This window comes from Centruroides sculpturatus, unplaced genomic scaffold, assembly GCF_000671375.1.
Source record: "Centruroides sculpturatus isolate CEXI.00-Female unplaced genomic scaffold, Cexi_2.0 scaffold322, whole genome shotgun sequence".
In the NCBI taxonomy this organism is placed as follows: Eukaryota; Metazoa; Arthropoda; class Arachnida; order Scorpiones; family Buthidae; genus Centruroides; species Centruroides sculpturatus.
In genome coordinates, this window is record NW_019384652.1 from 201,033 (window position 1) to 225,976 (window position 24,944).

General features: G+C 31.6%; 1 protein-coding gene across 1 annotated transcript in view; it reads left to right on the forward strand.

The window, feature by feature from the left end:
- Window positions 1-24,944, forward strand: part of LOC111626318 (sodium channel protein para-like) — a 303,413-nt gene that overhangs the window by 187,338 nt on the left and 91,131 nt on the right. The window contains exon 5 of the mRNA XM_023369639.1: window positions 22,666-22,759. Coding sequence (XP_023225407.1) covers window positions 22,666-22,759 — 94 coding nt within the window. The remainder of the gene's footprint in view (window positions 1-22,665; window positions 22,760-24,944) is intronic.

The window sequence follows — 24,944 nt, forward strand, 5'->3', positions numbered from 1 at the left end:
AAAAATTCCTATGCACGATGTTTACACCCTATTTATGAAACGTATTATTAATGCGTATCTTCTTTCTGTAGTAGGGCCTGCCATGCAAGGGATAGGGTAATTTCATCCCTCGAGTTAATAGGTTCAGACGTGTTGTATGCCTTGCAGATCTCCATTTGTTCCAACCATTTGATGTGATCCGTAAATTTAGTGGTAATGAGGAGTTTAGCGTTATCAAAGTCTACCGAAATTTCTGGGTCCGAAGCATACGTGGATAACGAAGTAGTAGCCCTGTTGTGGATGATGTCACTTCTGTGTTCCGCCCATCGGACACCAATCGAACGCTTAGTAGCACCAATGTAGATAAGTTGTCTCTCAAATCTGTGGTCCACGAGGGGAACAGCGTATACCCCTGGCAGCTTATCCTCCTTAGGTTTATTTTTTTCATTGTGTAAAAGCTTAAACATAGACGGACATCTTCTGAACGACAGTCGTAATCTTTGTTTTTTAGCGATTTTTTGGTATAAGGATACAAGGATACGAATAGTATAGAACAAGACCTACCCATCACAATAGTCACATACAACCCCTTCCTCGTATAGGTTATATATTGTTATTATTAGTACTGGTTATTAAGTTAGAGGATAGCTTTTTAAAGTAATTAATTAATTTAGACTGTTCTGTAAGAAAAGATTAATGTGGTGCTGAACACATACATCTTTTAAAATTTGGCCAGGACAATTTAATTGCAATAAAGAAAAAAAATTTTTTTTTTTGGCAATACATACATGATGTGTCTTTACACAATTTATCCTTTCTCACACAGATGAAGGATAAGACAATTCCACGATGGAGTTGATCTTGTATTTGAGGCTTATCATCCGCCTTCAAATGTAAAAAAGGAGCGCGAGAAAGGGCAAATTGTGTGAAGACATATCATGTATGTATTGTCCTGGCCAAATTTTAAAAATTGTAAATTGTTTTTTAATTGTGCTGCCATTGCTAGAGGGATACAACAGACTGTTTTATATTTGAAGGCGGACGAGAAGCCTCAAATAAAAGGTCAACTTCACTGTGGAATTGTCTTATCCTTCATCTGTGTGACAAAGGACAAATTGTGTAAAAACACATTTATTTCTTCATTGCAACATACATCTTTTGTTCACTATGCATGTGTGTTGCCAATTATATTATGCTACTTAAATTTCCATCCAATATTTTTTTCTTAACTAATTAATTTATGAGTTTTAACCATATGGGTTGCTTATCAAATCTCATATATTTATTGTGGAAGGGAGACTGGATGGAGGTCCAGATAGTGTAATTGTTGTTGCCATGTCCATAGATAACCAGAAGTTGCAAGTTTGAGTTTTGTTCTAGATTAGTCTATTTTAAAAGAAAAGATTAATTAACCAATTTAATGAAAAATTAATATTATTAAGTTTATTATAATGTGTCAGCATAACTGTTTTCCTTGACTTTAACTTATGTAAGACTGATGAAATTAATTATTCAAGTTCTAGTCTGATAATTAATCAGATCTTACTGTTTTGATTATTAGTATAATTTGGACTTAGTTGTTATATATATTTTTGCATTGATTTGTGATATTAATATCAATTGTATCTTAAAATCATTATAAATATTTCTTGAAACACAAAATAAAATTAATTAATTTCATGAGTGCTTTCACGAACATTTTTATATTTAAATTTATCCAAATGAATTTTGTTATATTCTATATGAATGTACTGTACTTAAATAAATTTGTTCAAGCAAAAATATTCAAGTCTTACAATTAAAATTTTTATTCTAGAAATGTCAATACAAGGGATTTCTTATTAGAGATAAATTATTTACACTTTGATGTCACTAATTCGCTATAATGTTGTCATTTATTTTGAGTCACTAAGGTTGTTTTTTATTCAATGTACTTTGGAATATTTTGGACATAATGTTTTACTCAATGTAGAAAAAATGCTTTTAATCAAATTTGAACAACAGTAAATTAACAAAAAATAACATAAATTTAATAAAATAGAATATTGTAGCATTCCAAACTTTAATTAATGACTACACGATCTTAACATTGGAGTAATAATAATAAATATTGACTTCACTTTGTTACCTATAAACAGCAAGAGATTTTTTAGTTTGTTTATTCATATTTTATTGTATACTAGCAAAGAATGACCAACATTGCCTAAGAGTTGAGTTGTCCTCGTTATAGGCTTAGATTATGTCTCCCACAGGGTGGCAGAGAGTAACTAATTTGGTGCAAATCAGTCAATGGGCTTGCCAATTTGTGGGGATGAAATTAGTGGAAGGAATAAGGGTCTGAATTTTAAAGTAGCATATAAAGTTTAAAGGACTGTAGAGACTAACTATGCAAAATTTTGTCCAGCTTACTCAAAAGGTTTGGGAGTTTGGAGTTAGGGGAATGAAATTAGAGAGAATTGAGGATTCGTAGCTTTATGGTAGTTCATGTTTTCCTTAGGGTTGTAATGTCTTATTATATGAAAGTAAAGCAAAAATATGCTAATGGTATGTTACATACTAAGGTTCGTTGTTAGTGTGCCAAGCCTGTACTTGCATGGGCAAAAATAAAATATTGTTACTAAAGATCAAATGTCAAAAGAATTACTACATGTAATATAAAAAATTATATTTGTTAGTAAAACCTGTATATGTACAATTCAATAATGCTAGAATATCTGTGTAAAATAAGATACTTGATGAAATCAAAACAAATATGTAAAAAACCTTTTTGACAATTTGAGAACTTAGAACTAAGATGGTTCTAATTTGATTTATCTCTACACAACCACAAGAAAGATAGGAATCAATTCTATTGAAAAAATACAATGAATCTTACAAATTTGACTATGCATCACCAAAACTCTGTTACCTGATCTGGAACTGGAATTTGGAAACCTTTCATCGATCACATGACTTTTAGCACCATCTCATATGAATCTAAGCTTCATCTTATTTGAGTCATCTTGTCATCTCCTTTTTATGCAGCAGGTGTGCTGACATTACAATGTATCTGCCCATTCGTCCTATTTACATACGTATTACACTGTAACATTTTATATTTTCTAGTAGTTGGTTTTTTACTCATGTCATATCCCTTGCAATTTCATAATACTTTTTTTTGTGTTGTCTGGTAACAGTTTGGGTTTGGGAGATCATTCTTTTAACTTCCTGTGTAAGTCTTCCACCCCTGAGATGCCATTTTGGGATGAAAACATCACATTTTTCTGTCTGCAGTCGTTGTAAGGTGAGTTTTTAACTTTTAGAATTTTGTTTGGAATGGTGTGGTAGTTTATCCTGAATGAAATAAAATATCCCTAAAATAAATAGAATAACAAACTAAAAATAATCTCAAATAAAATAGAATGGTTAGGAATTGACTCCTTACAGTGTACCGGAGAAGAACTATGTGGAATTTGCTCCAAATTAGTCAAAGGATTTGGGATTTTGTAGGGAAGATGAAATCAGCAGGAAGGAGTGAAGTAGCTTGAAGTTTTAAGGTAGCTTACTTACTCTACATTGAAAAGTAATGTCTGTTGACAAGACTTATTCTGTGACAATTGCAACTTTCTTTCAGGCATTTTATTGTTGATAATGCTCACTCACACATATGTAACCAAAGTAACTCAATTTATATAGGTAGATATCCAATAACATAAGACAAATTTTCATTTTTAAATAATGATAACATAGGATTAATACTAAAAGAATGAGCAGATGAAAATGCTATAGGTCTGCATACAAAAGTTTAGTTTCATATAAGGGAAGTAAATTCTCAGGTAAGATTTCAGATATGAATTAGTAGAGTCAAGGAACCATATCTCTATTGCACCTTTTGTTGAGATATAGCCCCTGAAATTAGCTTACTTCCAGGTGGTATAAGGAGTCATGCTGCATGCTCCAGTTAGTCTATCGCATATACAGTGGTGCCTCGTATAACGTACTTAATTCGTTCCAGGTGCACGTGCGTTAAGTAAAAAGTCTGTTATACAAAATGCATTTTCGCATAGAAATACATGTTAAAACATATAATTCGTTCTGCAGCATAAAATAACCGTACTGCACCATAAAAAAAAATGAAAATGGAGTAGTCACCAATTATGCCGGGTAGTCAGATGTGAGGAGGATGTGGAGGAACACTTTCTTTACACATTCATACAGATACAGACTTTTTACACATTGCTGCAGGTCTCTTTTTATTGTTTTTTAATCGGAGTCAGATTCAGGAGAGGCTACCAGAGCTTGCAGGGTCAACTCCTCTTGTTTCATCCTTTGTTTTTTGGCAGCTGGCTTCTTGAAAAACATGTCCAAGGTGGTCTGTTTCTTTCTCTTCTTCAACACCTGTCGGAAATGATGGGCAAGGATGTCATTGTAGAGATCATTGATCCTGTTGACCTCAGCTGTGTTTGAATAGTGAGTGTTCGTAAACTCCTGAACCTCTCCCCATTTGACAAGGAAGTCCGTGTCAACTTTCACTCCTTCTGATGATTTCTTGCTTTATTAAAATTGAAATCACCTTTTGTTTTTTAGAAGCCATGATTTGCACAACACTTGAATAAATGTAAATACTTTGCACTGAGGTGATATATGTAATAAACAAGGGAGCAAGCCGAATCCCAACGGGAGCTCTGCACTTCAGATATACTAATATATTATAAAAATAGCAGATTGTCATTGGCAATGGCAAAAGAGTGGAAACATCATTCGCACTTGTTTGCAGAAAGTTTGTTGTTTGCCTCACATAACTGCCAAACAGAAAGTCCATTGTTCGCAGCATCCGTTATTTGAGGTACCACTGTATAACAGTCAGCTCAGCATGGTCAGACAATCTAATGATATTTATTGGTAAAGAATAAAGAACAATCCGACATGCAACACTTTGTCAGATATTTACATTCAAATATGGAACCCCAACAGAGGCAATTTCGGTTGCCATCTTGCTTCTGGACATCATGTTTGCAAGCTAGTTATGTTTTAGGCACAGTGACCAGTTTAACATAAATAATAAATTGTTCAAGGCAAAACAATTTTTACCTTGAACAATTACTAATGAATATTCTTCATGCTGTGTCAATTGAGGCCTGTTGTTGCTCTGCATATAGTTGCGAGCTTCAGTACAAGCAATAGCAAGCTCCTCAGTGCCTGTGTGGAGGTGAGCCTAAACATTCTGCTAAAACTATATAATATTAAGTACTCCATGATTAGTCAAGTTGGCTGTCAAAGTTGTCATATCACCAGGGCTGTATTGGTAAAAAAACCAGTCCATATACTCTGGTTGATATAGACGCTTATATTGTCTTGTCCTGATTTGCCATCTCCCCACCAGCAAAAATGAAAAATCTGATAGCCAGGTACTGTCAACGTAAAACTCATGTTTCAATTTTTTATTATCTGTAGTAGTTTACAAATTACAATACTACAAAAATACTGAAATTAAAGTTCAAATTTGATTACTTAATTAAATATGTCCCAAAGAGCTTTTTTCTTGTCATTGGTAGCTGAATCGATGTGGCTCTTCTTAACTCTACTGTCTATAGCAGAATGGTGGCTAGACAGCCAGGATTTAATTAATTTATCAGGTTTGAACAGATGTAAAGGAGGGCCGTTTGCATTTATAAACATTAAACTCGACACATTAGTGACCTGAAGAGATGAACTTAAATCTGTGATTACATTGTTCATTAAGCTGAATCTGCTTTCACATTCTGCCATAGAACAAGGCAAAGTAGCCACTGTGTGTAAAACGGGTTTCAAATTTTCTGGTATGAATTTTTCAGCATAGTCATCAGTTAACTCCCGCAGTCCTTGCACAGCATGAAGTTTGTCTATATGGAAGTGCCGACAAATCCTTCTTATTTTAATTTCTCCATAGCGGGTGTTTGATTGCATGTTGTTTAAGATGTTTGCAATTTCTATTATTGAAATATCCTTAACCATTTGGGCATTGCTGTCTGATTCAGTGCAGAGTCTTGTTTTCATTCTGTCCACCACACTTTGGATGAATTGGTTTGCATTAATACTGACAATTTTAGTATTTGGAACAAGAGTTATGGTTTGAAAATTGCCCTTCATTTTGCAGTCTAAAGCAGTCTGCATCTCTTTGAAACTTTCGATAACTCTTATTGTTCTTTGGATAAGATGTTCTGCCTTAGGAAGAGTCATTTTTCGAGATTGAAGTTGTTTTCATAGAGCAGACAATTCCTCCATTAGATTAATCCCAAATCTATAAGGAATTCAGGGCTTTCAAGTTTTTTCTTCAGTTCGCTGAATGTAGCTTTTTTTACTTTGTCAGTAGTGTTGCAATTTGTTTTCGATGAATCTTTTAAATGTTTATGGATTGCTTGATAAGATGTCCACACAGCCTTTACGGTGCAAAAACTGCTTGCGGTCCATCTCACTTCAAAAACCTGTCTTATTTTTTGAAACTGGTAACCAAAATCTTTGCAAGCAGACTCCAAAGCATGAGAATTTTTGGTAGACTGATTGTATAAACTGTATAATTTGTCCATAAAACATTTAAAATATTAATGCCTCTAACATCATCCATTGAATCTGCTACAGACAATTCCAGTCTATGATTTAGACAGTGCCAGCTGAACAGGCTTGGATATTGCTTCCGTAAGATAGAAACAACTCCAGAACTATTACTTGTTATAACACTGGCCCCATCAGTAGCAATACCAATCCAATTGTTTTGCAAGCATTCTTCAGGCAAACCATATGATTTAAGGCACTTTAAGAGCTGCATAGATATCTGCTCACCAGTTTGTGACTCTAGTTCAAGTATATCAAAAAATATATATGCTCTGTTTTCTCTGGCTTTGTCTAGATGGGCCAAAAGATAAATTATAAGAGCTGAGTTGTTGCTCAGTGATGTTGACTCATCAATCAGTATGCTGAATTTGGCTCTTCTCGAAAAAATTTGGAATATCAATTGCTTCTGCATTTTGTTAGCAATATGATTTATAATATTGGTTGCAGAAACAAGAGAAGGCAAAGTTATACGTAGATTAACCACTTGCATACATTTGTTCCGTCCAGAATGTCACTGAAATTCATAAGTACTTGATTTTTTATATTAAATAATTATTTCCACTCAAACGTGAATCTGACATCCAAAAAATTCTTTTAAAAAAAGAAAATTTGCTATAAATTATCTTCTTGTAATAACACAGTATAAATATGACATACCTGTTTTTTTCTTTATAAAATTCAATATAACCAATAAAGCATAAATAGTTGTATCTTCACCTGCTTTGCATTGTATTGTCATTCTGTTTTCACCTTTTTACTATGCAATAGTGTACTCATTAACATATTCTTATGCTGTAAGATGGCCAGTTTATGATTGACTTTATAATGGTTATTTACTTTCATCAAAAAAACTTTTTATCTTTTTAATTATGGCAATTATTATTATGTATAAGATAATTTTCATTAATAATTAAAAATTTTTTTTATCAAATTTTAATTCATATACAAATATACTTACTGCTTTTAATCAGATTTAGATCTATATATTTAATCTTCAGAATCCCATTTATAATACCTTCAGCCAATTTTCATTTATTTTTATGCTCAGATTTTTATTTATACAATTTTTACTTTTAAGAATTTCTATGCTTTCTTTAAATTTTCTGTTTTATGTTTCTGCTTCTCTATGTAAAATTTTTATGTTATTCTGATCTATATTACAATCATTTGTTGTACATTGATCGTGAAAGATACAGTTGAGTCTATGATATTTCAAGTCTGCTACATGTCCTTTTAGTCTTACTTTCAGTTTTCGTTTAGTTTCTCCTATGTAGAATTTAGTATTGCTACAGGTACATGGGATCTTACATACAATGTTTTTTGTTTCTTTTTGTGGTTCTTTTCTTTATTGGTTGTCGGTTTTAATTCTAGACGATAATTTTTCATATTTGGTCGTGAATTTTATATTAATCTTTCTTGTTTCTCTATCTATTTCTTCATACAAGCCTTTAATGTATGGAAAACTGACATATTTTATTTTTAAGGATTATTAACATTATTAACATATTAACATCAAAAATATTAACATACAAAAAAGCATGATTGAATTAAAGAAGAAATTTCTTTTAGATGGATATCCAAACAGAATAATAAATGCCTGGGAAAATTCAAGGGATGAAATAATCACAACTTTGAATTATCGAGTTTCGAATTATTTGAGATTTACATATATTTGTACAATATACCAAATGCCATGTAACTGGTGTAATGTATTAAGCGATTAGAGTGAGGAGATTTCCAACAGTTGAGCAGTCAACTCTGTCGTGTGGGAGTGTTAAGACTAACTGAGACATGTGTTCCGAGAAAAAACCCGTTTAATAAACATTGAAATTTCCTTACAACTATTCAAAATGTCAGGCAANATAATTAATGAAATTATGATATTTAATTGTGTTAGTGTAGTCTTTTTTAAAAATATATTTTTTTTTTACACTTACATAATTTGAGGCAATTCCATGAAATACTAAAAGAAATCATAATGCAAGAACAATTAAGGGGTCCTTTTTTTTATTGAAATTAAAATATTTTTCCAAGTTCATAAATCATCCAAAGGCAAGAATGGAAGACAAACATTGATAATGTGTTTTAATCTGAATGAACAAGCGGAATCCTTAACTGTTCTAGAAGTAAGATTTCTTTTTTTATTTTTACACATCCTAGATTTCTTTTACTGTAAAGTTTTATAAGAGTAAAGTTGTTCTCTAAAATATCTTATTCTTAATGAATTTCAGTTTTTTATTAAATATAAATTTTATCTACTTTACAAGATTGTTAATTGAGAAATTATTGTCATGAAAATAAAATAAAATCTGTATCTTTTAATTAGTTAAATTTGTCATTAATTGTAATACCAGTTTAAAATGTCACAAGCTCTCAAATTAGCTGTTCTTATGTTTATTAATTTCTAACATAAAATTACAACTTTTTTCTGTTTATTTCTGAAATAAAAATTATGTAGTGCAATATCTAAAATTTTTGATGAAATTTAAAGTAAAAAATAAATGTTTGGAATATGATTATCTTTAGTTATTGTTGTCTATGGATTTGAAACTTAATTTTTGAGAGTTAACTGTAATAATAATGATAATGAATAATTGGTTTTTCTTAATTCATATTAACTACATTGTAAACAATTGTTAATGCATGATAACTGTATATAAATGCATGAAGTTCCTTTCATTTAAGTAAAAGTAATAAAGTACTATAAAATTGATATTTTACAGTGAGAAGCTAATTCTGTAGGTAAGTTGAATAAAATTGTTGAAAATATACATTTTGTTGAAATTATTTATTTTGATCACATTATTTTCTTATGATTATTTTATTTTGTAAAGAAATATTTATTTAAGGAAGATCATGAATTTCATTTAAGTGAAAGATACAAAACAAAACTTAAACTAAGATGCATATTATTAGTTAATTCAATCAATAAATTTACATTTGTGGGAATAAATTCTTCTGTTGAAACATTAAATTGTAGTGAAAAGCTGTATAATATATCTGAATTCAGATTCATGCATTCTTCTTGTCATGTTTTTCAATCCATTTTTTTTTTCTTTTACAAATATTTTTTTCATAATTAAGCAAGTTTTTAGTTTAGGACAATTTATAATTATTATAAAAATTTAATCTTATTATATGATATTTAACAGATTTAATTAACTAAATCAAATATAGTTTTTTAAAAACAAGAAAAAGTTTGAGATAAATCATAGATTAAGAAATATTTTTACAATTTATAATGTAAAATTAATTAGAAGAATGTTTTTTCATATTTTATATAATAAAAAAACTTAGGAATATTCAATTAATTATTTTAAGAAGGTATTCATCCAAGAAAAGATGATAAAGAAAAGAGGGACATGATCTCTTGTCTTTATTATTGCAATGACTGTTCATTGTAATTACAGTATTGGTTTTTAGATTTTTCTACTTTTAATACAGAAAATTTTTATTAAAATAAAAGTTTTTAAAACATTAATTTCTCTCTTTATTATCTTAAATAATACAGTATTATGCTTAAAACTACTACAAACAACTTTTATATCTTATTTCATTATATTTCTACAACCAACAGACTGCCAAAACTCTATCGGGCTAGTTTAAAACTAGCCCGATAGAGTTTTGGCAGTCTGTTGGTTGTAGCTATATTATATATCGGGTTGGAGATGTTTGTATATATATTACGCCTTGCCGGGGCTTGCGATGGCCGGTTGAGAGCCTTATGGGAAGTAGGACGTGGGCACTGAATGTGTCCCCAGCCGGCGTTGTAATAACCGTCGATGGTTAAGTAGTTAGATTATATACGCTGGAAGAGGAGATCGGATCGGAGGTCCGGGTAGCGTAACTGGCAACGCATCTGCACGGTAAGCAGGAGTTGTGGGTTCGAGTCCCGCTCCGGGCCGATTTTTTCTCCCAGCGGTTCCANAATTCTATTGAAAAAATACAATGAATCTTACAAATTTGACTATGCATCACCAAAACTCTGTTACCTGATCTGGAACTGGAATTTGGAAACCTTTCATCGATCACATGACTTTTAGCACCATCTCATATGAATCTAAGCTTCATCTTATTTGAGTCATCTTGTCATCTCCTTTTTATGCAGCAGGTGTGCTGACATTACAATGTATCTGCCCATTCGTCCTATTTACATACGTATTACACTGTAACATTTTATATTTTCTAGTAGTTGGTTTTTTACTCATGTCATATCCCTTGCAATTTCATAATACTTTTTTTTGTGTTGTCTGGTAACAGTTTGGGTTTGGGAGATCATTCTTTTAACTTCCTGTGTAAGTCTTCCACCCCTGAGATGCCATTTTGGGATGAAAACATCACATTTTTCTGTCTGCAGTCGTTGTAAGGTGAGTTTTTAACTTTTAGAATTTTGTTTGGAATGGTGTGGTAGTTTATCCTGAATGAAATAAAATATCCCTAAAATAAATAGAATAACAAACTAAAAATAATCTCAAATAAAATAGAATGGTTAGGAATTGACTCCTTACAGTGTACCGGAGAAGAACTATGTGGAATTTGCTCCAAATTAGTCAAAGGATTTGGGATTTTGTAGGGAAGATGAAATCAGCAGGAAGGAGTGAAGTAGCTTGAAGTTTTAAGGTAGCTTACTTACTCTACATTGAAAAGTAATGTCTGTTGACAAGACTTATTCTGTGACAATTGCAACTTTCTTTCAGGCATTTTATTGTTGATAATGCTCACTCACACATATGTAACCAAAGTAACTCAATTTATATAGGTAGATATCCAATAACATAAGACAAATTTTCATTTTTAAATAATGATAACATAGGATTAATACTAAAAGAATGAGCAGATGAAAATGCTATAGGTCTGCATACAAAAGTTTAGTTTCATATAAGGGAAGTAAATTCTCAGGTAAGATTTCAGATATGAATTAGTAGAGTCAAGGAACCATATCTCTATTGCACCTTTTGTTGAGATATAGCCCCTGAAATTAGCTTACTTCCAGGTGGTATAAGGAGTCATGCTGCATGCTCCAGTTAGTCTATCGCATATACAGTGGTGCCTCGTATAACGTACTTAATTCGTTCCAGGTGCACGTGCGTTAAGTAAAAAGTCTGTTATACAAAATGCATTTTCGCATAGAAATACATGTTAAAACATATAATTCGTTCTGCAGCATAAAATAACCGTACTGCACCATAAAAAAAAATGAAAATGGAGTAGTCACCAATTATGCCGGGTAGTCAGATGTGAGGAGGATGTGGAGGAACACTTTCTTTACACATTCATACAGATACAGACTTTTTACACATTGCTGCAGGTCTCTTTTTATTGTTTTTTAATCGGAGTCAGATTCAGGAGAGGCTACCAGAGCTTGCAGGGTCAACTCCTCTTGTTTCATCCTTTGTTTTTTGGCAGCTGGCTTCTTGAAAAACATGTCCAAGGTGGTCTGTTTCTTTCTCTTCTTCAACACCTGTCGGAAATGATGGGCAAGGATGTCATTGTAGAGATCATTGATCCTGTTGACCTCAGCTGTGTTTGAATAGTGAGTGTTCGTAAACTCCTGAACCTCTCCCCATTTGACAAGGAAGTCCGTGTCAACTTTCACTCCTTCTGATGATTTCTTGCTTTATTAAAATTGAAATCACCTTTTGTTTTTTAGAAGCCATGATTTGCACAACACTTGAATAAATGTAAATACTTTGCACTGAGGTGATATATGTAATAAACAAGGGAGCAAGCCGAATCCCAACGGGAGCTCTGCACTTCAGATATACTAATATATTATAAAAATAGCAGATTGTCATTGGCAATGGCAAAAGAGTGGAAACATCATTCGCACTTGTTTGCAGAAAGTTTGTTGTTTGCCTCACATAACTGCCAAACAGAAAGTCCATTGTTCGCAGCATCCGTTATTTGAGGTACCACTGTATAACAGTCAGCTCAGCATGGTCAGACAATCTAATGATATTTATTGGTAAAGAATAAAGAACAATCCGACATGCAACACTTTGTCAGATATTTACATTCAAATATGGAACCCCAACAGAGGCAATTTCGGTTGCCATCTTGCTTCTGGACATCATGTTTGCAAGCTAGTTATGTTTTAGGCACAGTGACCAGTTTAACATAAATAATAAATTGTTCAAGGCAAAACAATTTTTACCTTGAACAATTACTAATGAATATTCTTCATGCTGTGTCAATTGAGGCCTGTTGTTGCTCTGCATATAGTTGCGAGCTTCAGTACAAGCAATAGCAAGCTCCTCAGTGCCTGTGTGGAGGTGAGCCTAAACATTCTGCTAAAACTATATAATATTAAGTACTCCATGATTAGTCAAGTTGGCTGTCAAAGTTGTCATATCACCAGGGCTGTATTGGTAAAAAAACCAGTCCATATACTCTGGTTGATATAGACGCTTATATTGTCTTGTCCTGATTTGCCATCTCCCCACCAGCAAAAATGAAAAATCTGATAGCCAGGTACTGTCAACGTAAAACTCATGTTTCAATTTTTTATTATCTGTAGTAGTTTACAAATTACAATACTACAAAAATACTGAAATTAAAGTTCAAATTTGATTACTTAATTAAATATGTCCCAAAGAGCTTTTTTCTTGTCATTGGTAGCTGAATCGATGTGGCTCTTCTTAACTCTACTGTCTATAGCAGAATGGTGGCTAGACAGCCAGGATTTAATTAATTTATCAGGTTTGAACAGATGTAAAGGAGGGCCGTTTGCATTTATAAACATTAAACTCGACACATTAGTGACCTGAAGAGATGAACTTAAATCTGTGATTACATTGTTCATTAAGCTGAATCTGCTTTCACATTCTGCCATAGAACAAGGCAAAGTAGCCACTGTGTGTAAAACGGGTTTCAAATTTTCTGGTATGAATTTTTCAGCATAGTCATCAGTTAACTCCCGCAGTCCTTGCACAGCATGAAGTTTGTCTATATGGAAGTGCCGACAAATCCTTCTTATTTTAATTTCTCCATAGCGGGTGTTTGATTGCATGTTGTTTAAGATGTTTGCAATTTCTATTATTGAAATATCCTTAACCATTTGGGCATTGCTGTCTGATTCAGTGCAGAGTCTTGTTTTCATTCTGTCCACCACACTTTGGATGAATTGGTTTGCATTAATACTGACAATTTTAGTATTTGGAACAAGAGTTATGGTTTGAAAATTGCCCTTCATTTTGCAGTCTAAAGCAGTCTGCATCTCTTTGAAACTTTCGATAACTCTTATTGTTCTTTGGATAAGATGTTCTGCCTTAGGAAGAGTCATTTTTCGAGATTGAAGTTGTTTTCATAGAGCAGACAATTCCTCCATTAGATTAATCCCAAATCTATAAGGAATTCAGGGCTTTCAAGTTTTTTCTTCAGTTCGCTGAATGTAGCTTTTTTTACTTTGTCAGTAGTGTTGCAATTTGTTTTCGATGAATCTTTTAAATGTTTATGGATTGCTTGATAAGATGTCCACACAGCCTTTACGGTGCAAAAACTGCTTGCGGTCCATCTCACTTCAAAAACCTGTCCTATTTTTTGAAACTGGTAACCAAAATCTTTGCAAGCAGACTCCAAAGCATGAGAATTTTTGGTAGACTGATTGTATAAACTGTATAATTTGTCCATAAAACATTTAAAATATTAATGCCTCTAACATCATCCATTGAATCTGCTACAGACAATTCCAGTCTATGATTTAGACAGTGCCAGCTGAACAGGCTTGGATATTGCTTCCGTAAGATAGAAACAACTCCAGAACTATTACTTGTTATAACACTGGCCCCATCAGTAGCAATACCAATCCAATTGTTTTGCAAGCATTCTTCAGGCAAACCATATGATTTAAGGCACTTTAAGAGCTGCATAGATATCTGCTCACCAGTTTGTGACTCTAGTTCAAGTATATCAAAAAATATATATGCTCTGTTTTCTCTGGCTTTGTCTAGATGGGCCAAAAGATAAATTATAAGAGCTGAGTTGTTGCTCAGTGATGTTGACTCATCAATCAGTATGCTGAATTTGGCTCTTCTCGAAAAAATTTGGAATATCAATTGCTTCTGCATTTTGTTAGCAATATGATTTATAATATTGGTTGCAGAAACAAGAGAAGGCAAAGTTATACGTAGATTAACCACTTGCATACATTTGTTCCGTCCAGAATGTCACTGAAATTCATAAGTACTTGATTTTTTATATTAAATAATTATTTCCACTCAAACGTGAATCTGACATCCAAAAAATTCTTTTAAAAAAAGAAAATTTGCTATAAATTATCTTCTTGTAATAACACAGTATAAATATGACATACCTGTTTTTTTCTTTATAAAATTCAATATAACCAATAAAGCATAAATAGTTGTATCTTCACCTGCTTTGCATTGTATTGTCATTCTGTTTTCACCTTTTTACTATGCAATAGTGTACTCATTAACATATTCTTATGCTGTAAGATGGCCAGTTTATGATTGACTTTATAATGGTTATTTACTTTCATCAAAAAAACTTTTTATCTTTTTAATTATGGCAATTATTATTATGTATAAGATAATTTTCATTAATAATTAAAAATTTTTTTTATCAAATTTTAATTCATATACAAATATACTTACTGCTTTTAATCAGATTTAGATCTATATATTTAATCTTCAGAATCCCATTTATAATACCTTCAGCCAATTTTCATTTATTTTTATGCTCAGATTTTTATTTATACAATTTTTACTTTTAAGAATTTCTATGCTTTCTTTAAATTTTCTGTTTTATGTTTCTGCTTCTCTATGTAAAATTTTTATGTTATTCTGATCTATATTACAATCATTTGTTGTACATTGATCGTGAAAGATACAGTTGAGTCTATGATATTTCAAGTCTGCTACATGTCCTTTTAGTCTTACTTTCAGTTTTCGTTTAGTTTCTCCTATGTAGAATTTAGTATTGCTACAGGTACATGGGATCTTACATACAATGTTTTTTGTTTCTTTTTGTGGTTCTTTTCTTTATTGGTTGTCGGTTTTAATTCTAGACGATAATTTTTCATATTTGGTCGTGAATTTTATATTAATCTTTCTTGTTTCTCTATCTATTTCTTCATACAAGCCTTTAATGTATGGAAAACTGACATATTTTATTTTTAAGGATTATTAACATTATTAACATATTAACATCAAAAATATTAACATACAAAAAAGCATGATTGAATTAAAGAAGAAATTTCTTTTAGATGGATATCCAAACAGAATAATAAATGCCTGGGAAAATTCAAGGGATGAAATAATCACAACTTTGAATTATCGAGTTTCGAATTATTTGAGATTTACATATATTTGTACAATATACCAAATGCCATGTAACTGGTGTAATGTATTAAGCGATTAGAGTGAGGAGATTTCCAACAGTTGAGCAGTCAACTCTGTCGTGTGGGAGTGTTAAGACTAACTGAGACATGTGTTCCGAGAAAAAACCCGTTTAATAAACATTGAAATTTCCTTACAACTATTCAAAATGTCAGGCAAAATGCCTATCCAATGGTGGGCAACCACAACAGTTCCACAAAAAAAAAAAAAAAAAAAAAAAGGAAAACTCCGAATGTTTGGGCGACCTTTGGGTTTCTTTGGCACAGGTGACGGAGAGAGCAACGGCCCTGGGGCACACACCAGAATTTGTAGAGATGTCCTCAGATGACGAGTTGAACCTAGGCGATTCTGGACGTGACGGGTTGGCAAACCCAAATCCTAAGGCGTTGAAAGAGCCTACGTTGTTGACAGTTGGGAGCACCAAATCCCAGAAGGGAAGCACTACGAACCAAGAACCTTTGTAACTTGAATCGCATGGTTTTATAGATTTCTTAATCTCAGTCACCTCTCCATTGGTCTCTCCTTGTCACCTGGTGAACATTCGAAACCTAATGGAAGACGTGGGAGAGGTCAACGTTGTGACTGAATATGATTTCTCTCTCTCGTTGAGTTTTCCTCGAATTTATCCGTTTCCATAGTTTAACTAATTTACAAAAAAAAAACAATTGCATTGTTCAATTGAGACACCTAATCCTTTCCATTAGCATCTGAAAAGGAGATCTTTATTTTAAATTGACACCCCTCATTCGGACCTCTCAGTCAACCCCTGTTCGGGTCCTCACATTAGAATATGGATACGTATACAGAACACTATTTTTGTTAATTAAAAATTAATAATAATAATAATAATAATAATAATAAATATTATTATGTGTTGGGTTTAGTGGGTTATACTCGGTACACACCAGTGGCTGGTGTGTACCGAGTATAACCCACTAAACCCAACACATAATAATAATAATAATAATATAAATGTGAAGGTAAACAGCTTGTGTCCAGTGAGAACCTCACAAGTTGCCAGATAGGTTTTATATAAAGTAAAACAAAATTTCTTGAAATGTAACCCAAATTATTTTCAAAGTGGCCCAAAAAGTAGTAAGTCTTCCAAATGTATTAGCTTAGAGCCGTACAAATATCTTAGTTTGCTACTTGTAGCCCAACCTCACAATCCCAAAACACAGTCATATTTTATGAGATAAGATGAAAAAAGAGTAGTCCATGGGTAAGGTGATTTCCAAAAATGTGTTACTGTAAAAGCAAAGCCATATTGACCAGATTAGAGTTGTTCTTGGTCTATTGTTATCTTAGAGCATTGAGGCACTTTGATCTAAACGAACCAGTTAATGTAAGCGTTTCTCAGTTTGGATAGAATTTTCACTTTGAATTTTGAAGTAGCCATACTTCAAACTAACTGAATTCCTTAATGTGTAAATCTCTATATCCCTGGCTGGGACAAAAGTACAGTTACGAACTAATGGAATTTCGAAATAGTTGAGTTTGAATTAATGAGGATTTCCTGTATCATTGAATGTTTCTCAAAAGCACAAGATTCTTCTGAGAAAACATCTGACAGATATCTTTAATATTATTTCATAAGTTACAACCAAAGTACAGTGGTACCACAAACTTACGCGATAGGTGGGACCGAGCAATAACTGTGTACATCAAATTTGCGTAAGTCAGGATATAATTTCGCAATTTGTGTAAAATCCAAGTCGGTTGTATGTAAGCTAATAAATGTTCTCGTTAATCTTATCTTGTCTTTTGATTCATTCACGGTTACGAGAAATCACCACATAGAGTCTCTCAAATCTTCATAGATATAACAATCACAGAAATAAATAACACAGAATAAATTGTAGCTATGTGTCGATTCTGCGCAACACGTTCGAACATGTAAGCTGAACAATGGTGTTGGGGGAGTGAGTAATCAAGAGTTGCGTGGCGCTCAAACAAAAGACGAATCTACGAGATTTGAAAATAGCGTAACTCCGGGTTCGCGTAAGTCGAGGTAGCATAAGTGAAGGTATTACTGTATGTCAGAATAGGTGTGATAGCAAAAATCCTAGGCCACTTTTTTCAATTAATCTGTGAGAAAACTCGTGGTCCAAAATTTTTTGCACAACAAAATATGCTGGGCATCATGATTTTCAAACAGCTAAAAGCTTGTTCTGTTTTATGGTTTCCTCCTTTTTAGAAAAGAAACTTCTAGACAATCTCAGAAAAAGAAAGAACTACTTTGAAGATTAACTGACATTATGGGATTTTGGAGATCAGAGTTAAAAACTTGTCAAAAGTAACTAACTTTTTATAATCACTTGTAATAATTTCTCAATTCGTTTGAGACTGCATACTATTAATACCAAAATACTTACTAACACATTTTATGAACTTGTAGCTGAAGTTTATTACTTCCAAACGTTTTCGGTCATGTTAAATAACCTTTTTCAAGAAAAAGAAATAAGAGAAAGCAAAATAAAAAACTATAAAAATCAAACACTTAGTACGAATACACAGAAAACGAACCTGCTTTTTGAATATTTTTGAATTAGCCTATAATCCGTTGCAACTAATGATGTCATCTTTAACATAGCAACGGAAGTATAAAATCATAAAAATTACAGAAATATCTAAAAATAATAAGTACAGAGAGTTATTACCCCTGATCATCACACATAAATACATAGCTTTAGATATAAGGATGCATAATTCAGAAGTAATAAACTTTGGCTGCAAGTTCTTAAGGTGTCTTTTGGTAATAATTTCTCTTAAATCATATATCTTTTAAAGACTTAGTTGTTAGCATTATGTATTCTTACAACTTTATCAAGTAGGGTTACATGTATCTTAAAGATATACAATTTCTACAAAAAGACATAGCATTTTGTTTACTTTGTAATCAAAGCCAAATGATCACTGTAATGAAACATGCTATATTTTCCACTACTATTAATAATTAAATTTTCAGTAATTTGGTATTAAAGATAGGTTTTAGATGCCATCACTTATTAAATATGATTAAATTGATACTTATTGAATAATTGAGAATATTCTTGAAGAAAAACATTTGCTCAGAGTGGGACATGAACCTGAAACACCCACTTACTGTGTAGCTGCATTGCCAGTTATGCAACCAGGACCTCTGTACAAATCTTCACTTCCAGACATATTTAATTTAGATATAACCATCCACAGTTACTCATAGCTCCAACTGGAGATAACTCCTATGCCCACAGCCTATAATCACCTACTGTGGCACTCAGTCAGCTATCACTTTACCCCAGTATTGTGTATATATATACATATAAACATCTCAAAGCCAAACAATGGTGTAATTAATCAGGCTATTTTTGAGTAACTGTGAATGGTTATATCTAAAATTATGTTTGAATGTGAAGAGTTGCATGGGGATCCGGATAGCATAACTGGCAATGCATCCCCATGGTAAATAGGAGTTGCAAGTTCAAGTCTGCTGTAGGTCGATTCATTTTCTCCAGAATATTCTAAATTATTCAATAAATATTAATTTAATTGCAATTATTAAATTTAATAAGAAATGGCATCTAACACCTACTTCTAGTACCAAATTACTTAGACTTTAATTATTAATATTAACAAAAAAAATAACCAATTCATTATGTCAATCATTTGGCTTTGATTATTATTGTTTTATTATTATTATTGCAGAATGAAAGAAGCACAATATTGGAATTCAAAATTTTGGAAGCATATTTTTTCTATTTTTCTAGTTTTGATACTTAAATTTATCTTAATGAAACATTGCAAAAGCTGGAAAATAATATAAACTCTTGCAGACACCTGTACTGGTTCTAGTAGGTCCATTCATTTTGAAAAAATACGAATATTTTTAATCACTTTCAGTGATATTCATCCAGTTATCATGTTTACAAAAATCAAACAATATTACTTGAACAACTATTTAAAAAAGGAACATTCTACATGCAACGTGACAATATTTAAATTCAAAAAACTAAAATGTAATGTATGTAATGATGAAATATGACATAAAAAATTCTTAAATTATATTAAATTATCAGTCAGAGGTAATATATCATTGCTTTTTGTTTTATGTGGTTTATTTAGTGTTTATATGCCCTTCGTGACGCATTTAAGACCCCCTGCGAGCATTGGCGTAGCCAGAGTTTTGTTATGGGGGCCTAGTAGAGGCCAACCTGACACAAAATTGAATTATTTGAAATTATTGTTCATTAAAATGAAATTTCCATAATAATCGACAATAACTTAACAAACATAAAATATGAAACTTCTTTAATCATATGTTCTCGTAACATTAATATCAAACTCTGGCAATGCCTTAAACAAAAATTAACCAATCAATTATTTTTTTTTACCATTCTTTAATATAGTTCACTATCTTTAATCTAGATATAGACCAGGGGTGGCCAACAGTTTTTTTCTCCGGGCTGAATTGGAAAGAAAACTTTTTTCACTGCCCGAACCAGAGGCGGCCCTATCAAGATTTTCAGGGTGATGCAAGAACCTATTGTGGCGTCACTCCATAGAGACTAAACTGTACATAGAGATTACAGATACACTTTTCACATTAGGCACAGAAAGCCATTGACCTTTTTTTCTTAGGGGTCAGAATTTCTCAACTACCCTATCACTTCACATTGTGAGGATATAAGGAAGTATCGCGGATCCATTCAAGCAATTATTTGAAGTTCAGTCCAATATTCAGAAATTAATTGCGGGCCATGGTACACTACACCGAATTAAATTAGCTTCAACTTTTTATTTCTTTTTGCAAATTGGCTCAACACTTTTTCGGCTGTAATTTTCTGGGGAGGGCACCAGGTTAACTGGGGGGGCCATGCCCACCCATGTCCCTTCCTGGCTACTCCCATGCCCGTGAGACAGGAATACAGACACTTACTCTGAATGCTTTATTCAGGATCCTACTTGGACCGGGCGATCTCCACTCTTATACTTTAGTCAGGTCCGTCTGTCTTGCACGTCCCTCTCTCTCTGGTGTTGCCAGATCTTCCCGTAACTCTTGCCACACTTATGATAGGTTAATATTTTCTTTACTATTAATGCAACTTCCCTTGAGTACTGCTTTATAAATTTTGATAGCTTCTGCAATTCTTAGATGTTGCATATTGAAGGTAGTGTGTAAAAGCTTAGACTTGACACAAGGACATCCTGGACTCACTTGCAAATTGGGCCAAAGCAGTTTCATTCTTTTTAAATTTGAATATAGTTACTTTGTATATAGAATTTTCCTTTTTTATGTTGTTCAGGTAATAGCATTTGATTTATGGAAATGCAAAATAACTTGACAAAGATCTCTTAAAGTGATCGAAAATATTTGTTTTTTCCAAATAAACAGTCCTGCTGGATCCAGTATGGAAGGTCTCTGTGAGTATTTATCTTAGGCTTATCTTAGTGTGTTTTTGCTTTGTTCAGAATACAGTATTTTAATAAACTAAATTAACTTGTAAATGAAAAGGAGTTTTAAAAATTAGTTTTATTTTTAGTTTTATTTTAGTTTTATAATAATTTTTTCATTTTCAGTAGGAAAATGAATATTTGATTTTATTGTAAATATCAATTTTGAATGCTATCTTATCATTTTTAAGTCTCTTAATGAGTTGTGAGAAGCAATTTATTATTTTTTAAAAATTAATTATTTGAATTTAATTTTTATTTATTAAGACATGTTTTTAATAATATAACAGAAATCTTTCAATAAAAAGAAATAAAATATATTCCAATAAAATATATTAAAAGTTTAACATAAATATATTAAATTAACTAATAGTAAACTTATTTAATATAAGCATAATACTGTATTGTTTTCCTGTAAGATCTACTTGATGTTGTGGCTTAGCTGGTGTATAGCATGCATGTTATAACTGTATTGTGATGCATGTTTGTCGTGTGTCTCAAACAACTGCATGTAGCAGAAATCTGTAGAAAACATCATAAGAGCAGAGTTACATTGGAGGTAGCAACAGAGATTCTGTTGCAACTGCCGTGCAGAGAAATTCTGAAAAACATTTGAATGAATGGCCTGATGGGATAACTACGACTGTATACTATAAATATTAATTTTAAACCATGACAAGCAATAGTTAGGAAATGCCTAATATATAATAAAATTTATTAAGATATCTCTTCCATTAAATGTAAAGTGATTAGACGTCAATATTACAAATTTAAAAAGAATATTAGAAACTTTGTTTTCTCACAAAAGAAATTAATAATATTTAATCACAAAATTTTATTATTTTTTTAATATAAATTTTATAATTTAATTATTTTAATATAAAACAATTTATCATTGTAATTTCTAAATCTTTAATTTAAATAAAAAGTTAATATACATCTGTAAGTTTTTAATATGTTTTCATAGAATATATTTATACATTTATATAAAAATATTTTTATACTTATGCTTGTCAGATTAATTTTATATTCTTTAACATAAATTCAATGTCTGGTATTGTTATTAATCATTACTAATTGTAATAAAATTACATTTTTCAGCAGTATCTGTGTTGACAGGAGTTGTATATAATTTTTGAGATTTGTTTTTTAGTAAATCTATTTCTTTAAGGTTATATTATCTTTTATATTTGTAATTTTCCTAAGTTTATGCTTGCATTTTAAAATAGCATGAATCTATTTTCTTCATTGTTTTAACTTAAAATTTGTTCTACTAAAATCTTGATTAATAAATGTAATCTATATCACCACTTTAAACTTTGAATAGGATTCTTTGGATGATGTGGAATATGGTATAAAACAAAAGCCATATGATAGTCCATTCATGGATCCACAAAGACAAACAGAATTGGATATGAAAGGTATGAGAAACTTTTTAAATTATTTTTCACTATAAGTTTTTGAATTGTATTGCATTTATAATAATATTATGATAATGCTAAAATGTTTAGATATATCTCAAAAACTGGGTTTGTGTAAATACACTACTCACAAAACCAACACCAGCATATGAAAAGAAAACAAAAAATTTACTAATGTTTTCATCTATGTGAAATAGACATCCTCAGGTACAAACAATATCAAACAAACAGCTAGTAAAAATAGAATGTTTTTTAAAAATTTAAACTGATTATAAATTAGAATACATCGCGTTAAAATTTATATGTTATGTACAGGATATAATTTCAAAATATGTATGTTATTTAAACAATAAACAAATAAATAATCTATTAATTTCGCCTTAATTACTATGACATAAATATCTTCTGTAATTTAAACTATCATTCTGTCAACAGAAACTTGCATTAATCTAGTTCAAAAATGGCACGCCATGCTGTAAATAGCGTGTCCATTTCCTTGAAGTTAATAAAGATTCCCTGTTTAATTGCACAATAGATCTCAAATGCTTTGAGGTATTTGAGTTGTGCTTTATCCGACACCCTGTGTAACAATTTTGCATTATGTAGTTCAACCTGGATGTCCTCGTTTCGTGTGTATGTTGCTAATGCTGTAATTATCAGCTTTTTTCGTATGGAATATTCATGTTCCTTCATCCTCATGGCGTGATCTCTTGCCTTTGCTCCAATGTATGTTAATGAGCAGCTAACTCTGTCATCGTGAAGAGGTACTGCATAAACCCCTGGAGAGTATGAGTCATCTGTACTGGTTTTTTTAAAAAATAAAAAAGATGTCATCGTTTCCAAAAACTTGGGTTAAATTTTAATCATATTTCTTTTAAATGTTTCTTAGTAAAAACGCCAGATGACTCTACCTTTGTTTTTAGGCTATGTGGCCATCCTGGAAAAAGTTCTTTAAAACATAGAAACAAACCAATTAAAAAGTAATAATTTTTTTAAAATTGCATTTGATGACCTTATGATGTCTTTGTTTTTTTCATCCTTCTCCTTTTTATGAGTTTCAGATCTTTATATCTACTGGAAATTTGCACTGTTTAATGTAGATTATCCTCTTTCCTCCCTCTGGCGACAAATTATTATCAAAATTTTTTTAATTTATATTTTCGCTGGATGATGAAATTTTCTTTAAAAAATAAAAAAGATGTAGTTTTTTATATTTTTAAAATTTAAAATTTTAATAATAATTAAATTTTAAATTTAAATTTTGATAATAATTTGCTGCCAGAGGGAGGAAAGAGGCTAATTAGAGTAGAGGCTCGATTAACCGACCGTCCTGGTCGGCAAATTTCAAATGTCCGCTAGTGATGTGGCACTACAATATTTGGCTATGTGTTGGCTACTTTAATATTATTTTTACATGTTTTAGCTGGCAACACTCATTCGACCATGAAAGGGAGCCAATATTTAAACTTGGTAATTGAAAACTTGCAATTCATTTACACATTTAGTAAAAATCAATTTTAAATTATCTGAAATGAAAGTAATCGGAATAAACCCTAAATATGTTTGTTACAAACAGCACTATTCTGATAGATCTTGGGATGTGCAAACATACAATGTTAAAAAAGAGGTAAAAAATGGTAATGTCTATTATTTGATTTGTTTTCATTGGGAAATGAACTTAAGCAAGAAAAGATAGATGTGTGAAGCTGGACCAAAAAACTTTACGTGGCCAGCCTGTTGGCCTTGCTTGACCCTACAACTAACTAACTACCAGTGTTCAGTGGTTTTATGCACTCAGCTACTGAAAGCTGCTTAGTAAAATTAAGAAAGTACCATTCAGAAATGAAAAAACCTTAGTCATTAGATATTGAAATTAAATGCTTACAGACTTTTTACAGAGTAACACTTTTGATTCATGCAGGCAAGTGTTTGTGCTACCTGTAGCAGTAATGAATAGCACATCTTTTTCATGTTATATCATTGTCACAATAATTAAGTGAATATAATATATATATATATATATATATATATATCAAAATTATATCTTCTTCTTATAAGAATTATATTTAGTTTATTACAGTTGACCCCCTTATAACACGGTAGATACGTTCTGTTCTTTATGAAATTGTTGTTCTAAGAGTCCTTGAATACATAAGCCAATCACAGCTTGGCACGTATGCAGTTT